The sequence below is a fragment of the Musca autumnalis genome, unplaced genomic scaffold (assembly GCF_047663935.1).
Source record: "Musca autumnalis isolate F117 unplaced genomic scaffold, ASM4766393v1 scaffold_4, whole genome shotgun sequence".
Classification (NCBI taxonomy): Eukaryota; Metazoa; Arthropoda; class Insecta; order Diptera; family Muscidae; genus Musca; species Musca autumnalis.
This window is the reverse complement of record NW_027411977.1, coordinates 184,616,423-184,631,214: the sequence shown is the minus strand read 5'-3', so window position 1 is coordinate 184,631,214 and position 14,792 is coordinate 184,616,423. Positions and strand designations below refer to the sequence as shown.

Genomic DNA, 14,792 nt, shown 5'->3' with positions numbered 1-14,792 from the left:
TCTGTCCGTCCGTCTGTTGTAATCACTCTAGCGTCCGCAATAATTGAGATAGAGTGCTAAAATTTTGCACCCGAGGGTCTTTTTCCATAGGCAGGTCAAGTTCGAAGATGGGCTATATCGGTCCACTATTTGGTATAGCCCCCATATAACGGTACCTCCGGATTTGAGCCATTTTGACGTTCTTCGCCACATTTGCAGACCGAATTAGCTATAATTTGGCACTTAGGGTTCCTAGTGATCAACAAACTTATATCCCAAAGGATATGGGCATAGGTCCATGTTTTGGTATAGTCCCCATATAACGGTACCTCCCGATTTTCGGTATTTTGAGAATTTTAGCCACAATTTCCAACCAAACTATCTGCAATTTGGCATTTGAGGTTCTCAGTATTCATGAAACATCTCCACGAAACATCGTCAACATAGGTTCATGTTTTGGTGTAGCCCCCATATATCGGTACCTCCCGATTTTCGGTATTTTGGAAATTTTAGCTACAATTTTTAACCGAACTAGCTGTAATTTGCCATTTGGAGTTCTCAGTGGTCATGAAATATCTCCACCAAACATCGCCAACATAGGTCCATGCTTTGGTATAGCCCCCATATAACGGTGCCTCCCGATTTTCGGTATTTTGAGAATTTTAGCTACAATTTTTAACCGAACTAGCTGTAATTTGCCATTTGAAGTTCTCAGTGGTCTTAAAACATCTCCAAAGAAACATCGTCAACATAGGTTCATGTTTTGGTATAGCCCCCATATAACGGTATCTCCCGATTTTCGGTATTTTGAGAATTTTAGCTGAACACATTTTTTTAGATTAGATTAGATCACAATGTGCAACAAAATGGAGATGAAAGTCTGGGGCACGGAAAATTCCTCTTGGGAAAGAAAGGCCTTGGTGAGTATATTATGAACCCCGAAGGACAGATCCGCCGTGAGTCGAACTTCCGCGTTATGGCGTGATGAAATTTTTGCTACAGACCCTGTGGGCCATCGGGAATTAACGTTATATCTTTGTTCACTGTTGCTTAAGTGCTCTACAAAAAACAACAAACAAAAATATAATGCTAATTCATGATGGCTTACACGGTCTCTTGCTAAAACTTCATCACGCCATAATGCGGAAGTTCGACTCAGGGCGCATCTGTCCTTCGGGGTTTTTATTATACACACACCAAAGGCTTTCATCTCCAAAATGAATTATCTCTGCCCCAACATTTGTGTTCACAGTGTAATTTAAGCAATAGTGGGAGGCAGTAGGAGTCTATCCATTGTCGAAAAGTTGTTCCACCTAAAATTGTGAAAGGACCATAATTATTCCATTTTAATTAAGACTATTTTATGGTGGAGGGTATAAAAAGTTCGGCCGGCCGAACTTAACGACTTTTTACTTGTTTTTTTTTTTAATAATTCGTAACAGATAGCCCAAAAACATGTCTTGGTGGTCGATGTTAACTTTGTTTTACGTCAGCAATCAAAGCGATAGTCGGACTATCGATAGGTTGCCAGAAATAATGTAGCCCATAGAAGAGGTTTTCCAACTTTTCAGATTGGAAGGTACTACGATACCAGTCGTACCGGTCGGTGTGAAGTCTTTTAAATGACTAGACTACTTTATTAACTGTTACTTTGTATTTCTGGGTGGAAGAGCTCCACGAAGAATATGATCAATAAAGGTTTATATTTTGGTATATTCCCAATATGAAGGTACATACATTTTGCATATATAACAATTTTAAGCTTAGAAGCAAAGTGTGAATTTTGCATTTTTAGTTTCACATAAATGTTCTGTTCCAGAACTGCAACAATCTACTAATTTTTACTATTTTTTCCGATAATATAAAGGAAAAAATGCTATCGTAGTAAAAAAATAGCAGATTCTTGCAGGTTCTGGAACAAAGCAAAAATTGTTCAACCTGTGGTATTTGAAATGGTACTGAAATGGTCGTGGGGGTACTTCGGTACTTTATATAGTGAAATGGTACTCAAAAAAGTACTATTGTACTGAATTTTCCATCCCTGATAAAGGCTGAAGTATAAAAAATGTAGATTGGGAAACATTTTGTTCATGGATTTTTGCTAAAAGAATGTATACATGTATTGATCTGGGATTGGACGCTAGAATTTCATTTTAAAAGAATTCAAGACTGGTTGCCAGAGTTTTCCTAGTTCCTGATCAATTTATGAGAAGATCCACGATCGGAAACCAGAGTTTCTATAAGAGAAATCCGACGATTGGACGCCAAAATAGTCTATTTACATGCACGATTGGGCAATAGAATTCGTCATTTACATACCCGGATTAGGTGCTAGAATTTCATTATTGATAGACTCACTATTGCTCAGAAAATTTTTTTTATTAAGAAAACCACTATCGCCCTTCAGAAATTCTTTGTGATAAGATCTACCATTGGACACCAAAATAACTTTAGGGAAATAACGATAGTTGGTTACCATACTCTGGAGTGGAAAATTGAAGCCTGAAACAAGGGAATTTGGCCAAGAAATCTTACGCCATTTTAATTAAAAAATAGTAATGAAAATTTTTCATCAGTAAAATAAGCATAAAATAAAGTTTAAATCATTGCTAAATAATAAATTTTCGCTAACATTAACTTTAAAAATTTTGGTCAGGTGGGCCCCCCCCCCCCCCCCCCCGAAATGAAATCCTGGCTACGTCCCTGTATGGAGGGTATAATTAAATTTGTCATTCCGTTTGTAACACATCGAAATATTCATCGGATACCCTATAAAGTATATATATTCTTGATCACTGTTTTATCAATTTGAACTTCTATATCTCCAAAATTGTAAAACCTAGGAAAAAAGTCGAAGATAATCTTTACAGCTACAACACTTTCTCTAATCTTATTTCCATAAGATTAGCGCTTTCCATGCAAAATCTTGAAAACCTAAAAATGTGACTTTTGACCGCTATTTATTTAAAAATCCCTCCAGACTTTTTTTCTTGTTTTTCGATTTTTCTCATCTATGAACATTGTTACTTCAGAATCCACAAAAACTACCCAGGTGTAAGCTGCTTTCATTAAAAGTAAGTTAAAATGCACCGTGCAATAATTCTGAAATTTGGGACTTACTGCTCATGTATACTCGCAGAAAAATATATGTTAGGAATATGTTTGGATGCAAACAAATATATGTTTGGATCCAAACATATTATGTATATATTTTGTAACATATCTCAATTTTATTTCGTATATTAAACATAAAATGGAGAGTGGATTTTTGTCAAGATGCGTAACAATAGGGCTCTCGTTTATTTCATAATAAAGAGCTGGTGTATGGTGCAATAGAAGACGTAGAAGCGACCACGGGAGGGTGAAAAATTTGTTATTGCTTTGGTGATGTGTATGCGATATGCGGCCAAACACGTGTGTTCCGTTCATTGTTGTTGTTGTTGCGATTTTTTCCACAAGCAGCCATTTTTTTCTGTAACAGTTAACCAACCTAGCAAGCAAAGAGGAAAACAAACAAGTAAAAAAGTATCAATCGGCTTTGCCGACAGAGATATGCCCTCAGCCTATGTGAATTGAAACGTCCATCTATTGAAAATATCGAATCTACGCATTTTGTAGCCCTTTTCGAAATTTTCCGATAAAGAATATATTTGGTTTGAAGCTCAAAAGTGTGGCGGAGGATGTACTTGAAGGAATGGACCGACATAGTCCATTTTGGAAGTGGATCTTATTTTGTGATTCATTATTTTTATAGATTTTGTGCCCACTTGGCCACGAAAAACAAAAAATCGCTTAAGCAGGACCACCAAGAATAGCATCGGTATAATTTTCCAAAGGTTCTTCAAATAGATCCTATACTACTAAACCGAGAAGAGAGAAGACCGATTTCTGAAGGAAAACTACATTTGGACAAAATATTAGGAGATTCAAAGTTCGGACGGTTGCTCTATTCAGCAGATATAGCGTGTACTATTATAGTGCCATTATTTAAATTTTGCGGTGGGGGAGGTACCGGAAGGTGCGCACCGATAGTGCCAATCTTCAAACTTAAACTTAGTTTGGACTGAATATTACGAAGGCAAAATTTTGGACAGACTCGGCTGATTTTTTCGAGAGCTGTTGTACGCATAGTGCCATAGGGATTTTTACAGCTTTCGGGCGGGATTGGTCTCACTCCATATGCGGCAATTTTGCTTATTAACAAACCCGTTAAGCCAAAAATGCGCCTCATCGCTGAACACAATTTTGCGATAAAACAACGGGTCAATTGCCAACTGCTCTAGAGCGAATCGACGACTGATTTTCAAAGTAAATTTGGATAATTTCGTAGCGTTGTTCAAGCGTGAGTCTATTCATGATGATTTGTCAGAGTATACTGAAACAAATAAAAAAAAAAGTTTCATCAAAGTTTAATTTTTTTGTTACTTTTTACAATTTAAAGTTCTATCTAGCTTAAAAAAACACCCTTTATGTCTGGTAGAAACTTCACGATGTGCAAAGTATGGACCAAATCGGTTACTTCCTTCAAGAGTTATATTTATATCAAACATTGAATTCCGAACCAACGTGTCTGACTAATTTCGTTTATGATTTTCTACTTCTATTTCCATGGATTTCTCAGGATAAACTTAGGGTATTCTTGAATTTCCCCTATTTGAATGAAATTCTACCTTTCGTTGACGCAGATAAATCACCAAAAGTACCGTCCACTATAATCCCAAAGGAAACACATATGTATATTTCCCACTAATATACCCGAAGAGGCTAGGTAGACGCCTATCTATCAATATGTGCACCCCGATTCATATTTCTTCAATGTGATCTCTTAATAACGTCGTGTTCAACGAAACCACTAGAAGAGAAGTGTATGGCTGGAAAACTCAGGAAATGTAGCCTACATTAGGCAGAGGGTTTTTTCAGGGCTGAATAAATATAATGCCATCTAGCCTGGGAGTTCAATATGGGCATTTAGTGTGCAAAGCGGGCATGCTGGCCAAAACACCGCAATGGTACCCATCTCCACCATCACCCGGGAAATATTGACCTTATAATAAAATCAACATTTTTGATCGATTCACACCAAAAAACAACATTATTTTTAGCTATAATTCCAGGTTAGAATGTGCGAAAATGTCTAGGAGAATGAATATTATGGTATAATATGTAAAGTTGGTGTACTCGGGTTGTTTAACATAGCAAAAAAGCCTTAAATCAGCAAGCGTGGATTTTATTACAAAGCAGAGTATACATACATCATAGTATGGAGAGTATAATTAAATTTGTCATTCCGTTTGTTACACATCGAAATATTCACCGGAGACCCTATTAGGTATATATTCTTGATCAACATAAAATTCTAAGTCGATATAAACATGTCCGTCTGTCCGTCCGTCCGTCAGTTGAAATCAAGATACAGCTCGCAATTTTAAAAATAGAACTTTATAATTTGGTATACAAGTTTATGGCTGAAACTTGATACTTTGATTTCATTGGTGGTATAAAACATACCACCTGAAATTTGTCGGTATAGGTCCACGTCTTCATTTACCCCCCATAGAACGGTACCTTCCGATTTTCAGAATTTTGAAGGTTTTGGCCTCAGTATCCCCCCGAAAGGGCTGAAATTTGGCAGTTAGTTGTTGTTGGGTGTATAAAACGAACCATCTGAAATTTGTCGGTATAGGCCCACGCCTTCATATAACTCCGTAGAACAGTTCCTCCCGATTTTTTGTATTTTGAATGTTATGGCCTTAATAGCCCACCGAAATGGCTGAATTGGTACATAGTGTTCGTTGAGGGTATACAATTTTCCACCTGATATTTGTCGGCATAGGACTTCGTTTTGATATAACCCCCATCGAACGTTACCTGTCGATTTTCGGTATTCTGAAATTTGGCAGTGGGTGACGTAGGGGATGGAATATACCAAGGAACGGTCCTGACCGGTTTTAACATGGCAAAGCCCAGGATTTATCTTGGTCCCTCTTTCATCTCAAGTGGACACTGACCTCCCCGTGGTGTCACCTGGGGAACTGCCTTTAACACCGGTTAAAGGTAGTGAGCTAACATGTGCCGCGCGTTCACCCATAAGAACGTTAAAAACTTGGGTTTGGGCGTCGGGTTAGTAACCCTCCCCTAGAAAAAACAGCCTACTATGAAAAAACGAAAGAAAAGAAAAACAAACCCCTCTAATGTTGACGAACCCCGCAAACGTTTTAAGGACCATGATCTGCGAATCTACACCTGGAATGTTCGCACTCTTTATAGAGAAGGTGCAGTCTTCGCATTGGCAGACGTATTTAAAAAGTACAAGGCCGATATTACTGCCATACAGGAAATACGATGGATTGGGAAAGGCGTCACAACAACACCTAAAGGTGACGCACTGTATTATAGCTGCCATGACGTAAAGCATGAGTTTGGTTGCGGATTCGTAGTTAGTCGGAGACTAAAACATCTAGTATCCAGCTTCATCCCAGTGAATGAAAGACTTGTGCAATTCGAATAAAAGCTATATTCTTCAACATCAGCTTTATTTGCGCTCATGCTCCCACTGAAGAAAAGGACGAACAGACCAAAGATATATTTTACGAGCGCTTAGAAGAAACATATGACCGTTGCCCTGCCCATGACATTAAAATCATTCTAGGCGATTTTAATGCCAAAATTGGAAAGGAGAATATCTTTGGCCCAACAGTCGGGAAATTCAGTCTCCACAGTGAAACATCTGACAATGGTATGAAGCTGATAGACTTTGCAGCTGCAAGAAACATGGTAGTTAGCAGTACCAGATTTAAGCATCTCGATATTCATAAGGGCACCTGGCTGTCGCCAGATCAAAGAACAAGAAAGCAAATTGATCACGCTGTGATAGATGGAAGACATGCATCAAGCGTGTTGGATGTACGATCGTTCCGAGGTGCAAACATAGACTCGGGCCACTACCATGTTGCAGCAAAGGTACGTACCAGATTAAACGTAGCAAACAAAGTGCGAACAGACACAACACGGAAGTTGGATATCGGTAAGCTGCAATCACAACAGATAGCCACAGCATATTCCACTCAACTGGCCCAACTGCTTAATCAAAGCACTCCTCATCCCGATAACATATCAGCGCAATGGCAAAGTATTGCCCACTCCATGCAAACAGCCGCAAAATCGATACTTGGATACCAGAGACCTCCACCAAGGAATACATGGTATGATCAGGAGTGTCGTGCTGCTACCGAAGAGAAAAATGCTGCATATAGGGCCATGCACGCGTCTTTACGAAAAAGTTAACTACAACTCTCTTTCCCATACAAAAACCCAAAATAGCATTCTCTTCTTGTGCACCATTGCTTTACAACCAGAAGCAACGCGTAGCGCACGAGAGAGGTATCTAGAGAAAAGGAGAGAGGAAAAAAGTCTTTTCCGCAGGAAAAAGAGAGAGAGATGGAAAAGCGGGAGTGTGAACAAATCAAGATGTACAGGAGACAGAATGAAGTCCGAAAATTTTACCAAAGAGTGAAACATCAAACTGATGTTTGGCACTGATGTGTGCCAGTTCCACATCCTCCTGTAGAGACCAGCAAGGTAATCTGGAAACTGATAGAGATAGGGTGCTAAGGATATGGAAAGAACATTTTTCCATATTGTGCGAACGACTAAAGCCCATGGTCAACGAAATAATTGGACCATACCAATGCGGATTTAGACCTGGCAAGTCCACCATTGACCAGATATTTACCCTGCGTCAAATCCTGGAGAAGACCCAAGAGATGCAGATCGACACCTACCACCTTTTTGTCGATTATAAAGCAGCCTTCGACAGCCCGCTACGTTCAAAGGTATTCCAAGCAATGTCTGAATTTGGTATCCCCGCAAAGCTCATTCGGCTTTGTAAAATGACTCTGACAAAAGATCTTCAGTTAAAATAGGAAAGAACCTCTCCGAAGAGTTTTGTACCAAAAGAGGTTCCAGGCAAGGATACAGCTTTTCGTGTGGTCTTTTCAACATCCTGCTAGAAAAGGTTATACGGGAGGCAAACGTCAAAAGAAGTGGCACAATCTACACCAACAGCCACATGTTACTTGCTTATGCTGATGATATAGACATCATGGGACGATCAGTAAAAGAAGTAACCGATACCTTTATGAAGGTCGAAGGAGAATCTGCTAAAGTGGGTCTGGCGGTAAACGGCGAGAAGACCAAGCTGATGGTGTCGACGCGCAATGCGTCCATTGAGATCGGACCAACTGTTGAAGTTGGTTCCTATAATTTTGAGGTAGTAAAAGACTTCTTATACCTCGGCACCGCTGTAAACACAACAAACGACATCAGTTGTGAAATAAAAAGAAGAATTGTATTGGCCAACAGATGCTACTTTGGCTTAAGTAAGCATTTTAAAAACAAAGCCACAACGCGTCAAACGAAAATAACGCTTTACAAAACACTGATACTACCCGTGCTGATGTATGGTGCCGAAGCCTGGGTACTTGCGAAAGCAAATAAGGCAGTGCTTGGCGTGTTTGAGAGAAAAATTCTTCGAAAGATCTAAGGACCGATCTGCGTTGACGGTGAATATCGACGTCGTATGAACCACGAGCTATATCTGCTATACAACTACATCAATATAGTTAAACGTATCGAGATGCAGCGATTGCGTTGTTTTACATTGAAATTTACGCTCCCTTGCTCTCAGTCACCGCCCACTGGTGCATGTGTTTGTTTTTTTGCCTTTAGAGTTTGTATTTGTTTGCATCCAAACATATAATTTGTTTGCACCGAAACATATAATTTGTTTGCACCCAAACCTATAATTTGCTTGCACCCAACATATATTTGTTTGTAGGACCCAAACACATGTTACGTTTGGGACTGCTTGCAAACAAATATATGTTTGCTGCAAAATATGTTTGGGACATATGTTAGAGAGGCTTTTTTTCTGTGTGCATTTATACAAGAACAAAACATCCCTTGCAAAAAACCATTAAACCATTTTTTCTACCGGATTGGTCGTGGTCCAACATTATAAAACGGAGTTAAAAGGCCAAAATATGCCTTTATTTTGTTAGAAAAATAAAAAAATTACTTTAAAAAGTAATTTTATATCTTATATCTATAATATCCATATGTCGGTGTAATAATGTAATTAAAAATTTTTTGAGATGTGTAAGCTTTATTTTAACGCTCGCTGTATGTATATTGTTTGAATAAATAAATGTAAAACTATTCCATTATTTCTTCTTTTATAAAAAGTTTTCGTGCGAGATCGTGTCTTCGCGAAAAACGCCGTGGTCGTGCGTGAATGTGCAAAAAAAATGCGTTTTATTTGAGAGATCCTATCATTAAGAATATACTTATTGAGGCTAAGAGAACACTGTAACTTATTTTTTTAGTTATTTTTTGTTTTTATTTTTTTAACTATTCCGAACAACCCCTCCGAACTTCTGAACAATCTTCTGCGAAATTTCTCAACTTGCCCATTGCCCCTTCCACCTTTAACGGAACCCCATAACCACATTACAGCCAATTTGGGCTAAAAATTAAGGTAAAATCCTCAAAATATCTGAAATCGGGTGGTGACGCTATACGGCGCTATACCAACCCCTAGACCTATGTCCGCAATTTTTGGCGGTGATGTTTCTATACCATTGTGAACCCCAAATGCCAAATTACAGCCAATTCGGTCTAAAAATCGTGTGGTACTGTTATTTGGGGGCCATAGGAAAAAAAGGACCCATATTCGTTTAGGTTTCATATTCATGTATTGTCATCCAATCCTGAAAAGCGTGCAAAGTATTAGTTCGATTGGAAAAATGCAACTGTGAGGAAAATGAGTTACTAGATTTGAACTAAACAGACACCAAAGCAAGTTAAATTAAACACTGTAAAAACACTTTCGTCTATTCACTCCAAAAATCACATTTTTAGCTATAATTCCAGGATAGAATATCTGAAAATGTCTATATATATAAAATATAAATTTAATCTATATAAATAAAAATCAAATGTCGTTTGTTGGTAATGGTATCAGTTGAGAACAGATGGACCTATTTGGATAAACTAATGAGCTAATATTCCTGAAATTTCAAGGAATGTTGGCGATGGCCCCCGGTGAAAATAGGTTACATATTTTGTTGAAGTTCGGAGGAGGCGATATACCATATTTATTTAAAAATGCTATATCTATTTAAATAAAAATCAAATGTCGTTCGTTGGTAATGGCATCAGTTGAGAAAGGCTGGACCGATTTGGTTAATTCTTTTTTTGAAATGTTCGTCGTAACCCAACATAGGTTTTTATGCAAAGAAAATTTTAACACGCCCACTTTTTTCAATTTTAATCTTTTCTACAAGAACTAATGAACTGATTTTCCTGAAATTGTCATGAAATATACAGGGATGGCCCCCGGTGAAAATAGGCTACAAATTTAGCTTCGGAGTGGTCGGGGTCCTTCCCCTATAGGAAATAGGATGCATATTTTCTTGAATTCGAAGGGGACAGGGTACTTCCATTTACCATATTTAGAAAACATCATATCTTTATGAATAAAAATCAAATGCCGTCCTAACCCAACTTAGGTTTTTATAGAAAGAAAATTTTACCGCGCCCACTTTTTATACCCTCAGCATTTATGCTAACGAGGGTATATACTCTTTCATACGGGCAAGTATGTTTGGACGAAATCCGTTTCAGACAATTTGGAGTTGATTTAGCCATGTCCGTCCGTCTGTCTGGCTGGCTGGAGCGCACGATAACTCTCGAACGGATGAACCGATTCGGTCCAAAATTTGGCTTTCGTAATATTTTGTCCAAACTTAGTTTAAGTTCGAAGATGGGTTATATCGGTCCACTCCTTCCGGCACCTCCCCCACAAAAGTTCAAAAATGTTCGGAAAATTTGTTCGCACGATAACTCTTGAAGGGAGTAACCGCTTTGGTCCATACTTTGCACATCGTGAAATTTCTATCAAACTTAGTTGAGGCTCCAATATTGACTCAACAGGTCCACTCCTTCGTGTACCTCCAACACAAAATTTCGGAAACGTTCAGTTTAGGACCTGCTCTCGAATCTCTTCGATTTTTGTTGTAGCAACTTGTAAACACTGCCCTCCATACGACGGTACAAGTTTTAATATGGGCATGTCCAACTTCCTGAGAAAATAGCCTGAAATGTGCAAAAAACCCTATAACACCGTGTGTAGTGTTTGGAGCGCAGTATAACTCTCGAATGGATCTGCCGATTCGGTCCAAAATTTGGAATTTGTAATATTTTGTACAAGATAAGATAAGCCATATCGGTCCACTCCTTCAGGTACCTCCCCCACAAAAGTTCAAAAATGCTCGGAAACATTGTGCGCACCATAACTCTTGAAGGGAGTGACCGATTTGGTCCATACTTTATACGTTCTAATAAATCTTCCAGATATAGATCAGGTTAGAATATGGACTATATTTGTCCACTCCTTCGGGTACCTCCAACACAAAACTTCGGATAAGTTCGCTTTAAGACCTGCTCTCGAATCACTTCGATTTTTGATAAAGCAACTTGCATTCGCTCCCTCCATTACGACAGTAAAAGTTTATGGCACCATATGTAGTGGCTGGAGAACACGAAGTGATCAAGCGATTTGGTCAAAATTTTGGCCTTTGTCATATTTTGTCCAAACTTAGTTTCAGTTCGGAGATAGGCAATACCGGTCAACAACTTCCGATACTTCCCCCAATATTTAAAAAAAAATTCACTAAAATGCTATGCACGATATCTCTTAACGGGCTGTCGGCAAAGCCGACTGATACTTTTTTACTTGTTTCAATTTTCATTTCAATTTAAAGTTCTGCAAAAACTAAAATTGTCAGGGAATGTACAGGGATGGCCCCCGAAAACAAGCTACATATTTCATTGTATTCAGGAAGGGGCGGGGTATCTCCCCTTTGCAATACCGGTCAACAACTTCCGATACTTCCCCCAATATTTAAAAACAAATTCACTAAAATGCTATGCACGATATCTCTTAACGGGCTGTCGGCAAAGCCGACTGATACTTTTTTACTTGTTTCAATTTTCATTTCAATTTAAAGTTCTGCAAAAACTAAAATTGTCAGGGAATGTACAGGGATGGCCCCCGAAAACAAGCTACATATTTCATTGTATTCAGGAAGGGGCGGGGTATCTCCCCTTTGCGATATATTTAAAAAACGCTATATTTGCAAAATTTACGCATGTTTCGGTTTAAAAATTTACGGATGTAGTACTTCTTTGGGGACTTCGTCCACTCCTGCTTTTTAAAATCTCATATCTCCAATACTACTGACCCGATTTTCATCAAATTTTCAGCAAAACCTCAATGTTTGTTATGTATATTTTATGAATTCCGGAGGAGGTGGGGTACCTTCCCCACGTCTTTCTTTTAAACGCTATATGTATAAGCCAAGCGGTTTCAGCATAAATTTTGGGAGGCAATTATTTTTCCAAAACTACTGAACCTAATTTCATGCAATTTTCAGAAAATGTTCAGGAATTCCCGTGCTCCAAAATGATATATACTTGTAGACGAATTTCGGGAGACTATTGTTTTATAATCGCTATATTTGCTAAACTTATGAGTGCATCGCCTTGCAAACTAATTTTCGAGAAAACGGTGGTTTCTCCCCCGATCAATAAAAACGATATATTTACAAATTTCCTTAAATGGTGAGGTTCAACGGTCTATCAGCCATGAACAACTAAAATATATAAGTCTCAATAAGCGGGATAAACTGACATAGCCATTTTTTTTAAATTTTATAATTAGATCGCTTTAGGACAATGATAGGGGACATGGACGATAATAAATCCTAAACAGCATCAATGGGCGAAAAATTCCGACAGTCCGTAAGAGAAAAGAAAGGTTACAGACAAAATCTGTTGATAAATTTAAAATCCTCCTCGGTTTGACAATGGACCGAAGACGTGAGGTAGAAACTGCCTATTTTTGAATTGTCAACCATAAAGTCCATACAAATTTGTCATTTAAACTCACTACGACGGGTCAGCAACGCGGACCGGGGTCTGCTAGTAATAAAATATAAATTTAATAATGTTTGGTAATAGTTTGGCTGAAGGTCATTAAAAGACTGTTTTTTATTTGGTTGGTTTAAGTTTTATTTCCAATATGTCAATTGTCTTCGACAATCATCCTCAGGGTTCTGAATTTATGGAAGAAGAGGGACTATTGTCTTTCTAATGTCAACGTCAGTTGACCTTCAACCAAACTATTACCAAACAAAATTATATTTCAACAGGTCAACAATAACAAAAAACAACATAAATTTAATAATAATTTCTAGATCATCAGCAAAGGTGGATAGGTGTATTTTTTTGTTTTCCGATACGCTTGATGGATAGATTCTTTTAACATTTTTTATATACGAAACGATCAATTAGCTGAGATCTGTTGCATTTGATAAAATAAATATTTAATTTTTCGTTTATTTACCACATGGACTAGTTTTAAGGTTGAATTAGAATTGTCGACTCTTAGACCACTTAAATTAATTTTTACAGTATAAACTTGATTTGCACTTAAATTACATATAATAAACAATAAAAACAGCAACTTTGCAAAATACCGAAAACAATTTGAAAGCGTTGACATTTTTTAAGTGTTGTTATGCCATTCAAAGCCCCGGCGAAACTGAATTGCAATTTATGTCAACAACAAGAAAAAAGCAATAACAAAATCAAACGCAAATTGTCATACAATACAACATTTTAAAAAGCAGGCACCTGGAAGTTATTTTACATAGTTTCTTTTGTTATAAAATAGAATAACAATTAAACATAAATAAATACACAAAAAAAGTGGTTTGCATTTTTTTATTGAAACTAAATTCCAAAGCAAAGGTGAAATAGCGCTAGTATTTAGCATCTAATCAAAATAATTAAATGAAATGGATTAGCTTATATTTTGAATATACGGTCGACGTGTATATTCAAAATCAGATATGAGAAGATAGTGAAAGTGTTATTTTATTTTAAATGTTGTATTTATTTTGTGGCGTAGAGTCACTCTAGTTGTTATGTGTAGAACAAAGTCAGTAAGCTAAAATAAACGTTTTTTCTCTTTCATTAGTTAGATACTGTTTGTTTATCATTTCTATTTAATTGGCATTTAGCGTTTTTATAGTTAAATGAAAGGAGCTTACACCTGCACAGTTTTTGCGGATTCTGAAACAACAATGTTTATAGATGAGAAAAATCAAAAACAAAAGAAAATGGCCGTAGCGCCTTTTAAATACATCACGGTCAAAGTTCACATTTTTAGGGTTTTTTAGAATTTCACGATTTTGATGGGAAACCGCAAGCCCTATCAGTGTGGAAGTAAAGAAAATGTCCTACAAAAATTCTCTACAAGAATTTATGATATTGTCGTAGGTTTTATAATTTTTGTTATATAAAAGTTCAAATTGGGATAATTCACTGACTGTATCGTCCTCTTTATAAAACAATGTCATGACTGAAATTTCCCAACTTAAACTTATATATCTCCAAAATGGTACAACCTACGAAAAACTTACGAAAGCCAGTCTTGTAGAGAATTTTCGCAGCTATAAGACTTTTTCTAGTCCCATTTCGATAAGACTCAGAGTTTTCAAAAAACCTAAAAATGTGACCTGAACTTCTATATCTCAAAAATGGTAAAACATAGTAACAAATCGTAACCGCCAATCCTCTAGAGAATTTTCACAGCTACAACATTTGCTTTAGCTCCATTTCCTTTAGCAAAATCGTGAAAACCTTAAAAAAATAAAAAAAAACTACTCACATTGATCGCGATTTATTTA

General features: G+C 37.3%; 1 protein-coding gene across 1 annotated transcript in view; it reads right to left on the bottom strand.

The window, feature by feature from the left end:
- Positions 1–13,649, bottom strand: part of LOC141404371 (prostatic acid phosphatase-like) — an 89,235-nt gene extending 75,586 nt beyond the window's left edge. Inside the window, exon 1 of the mRNA XM_073987927.1 lies at positions 13,445–13,649. Coding sequence (XP_073844028.1) covers positions 13,445–13,603 — 159 coding nt within the window. The 5' untranslated portion in view covers positions 13,604–13,649. The remainder of the gene's footprint in view (positions 1–13,444) is intronic.
- Positions 13,650–14,792: the final 1,143 nt, after the last annotated feature.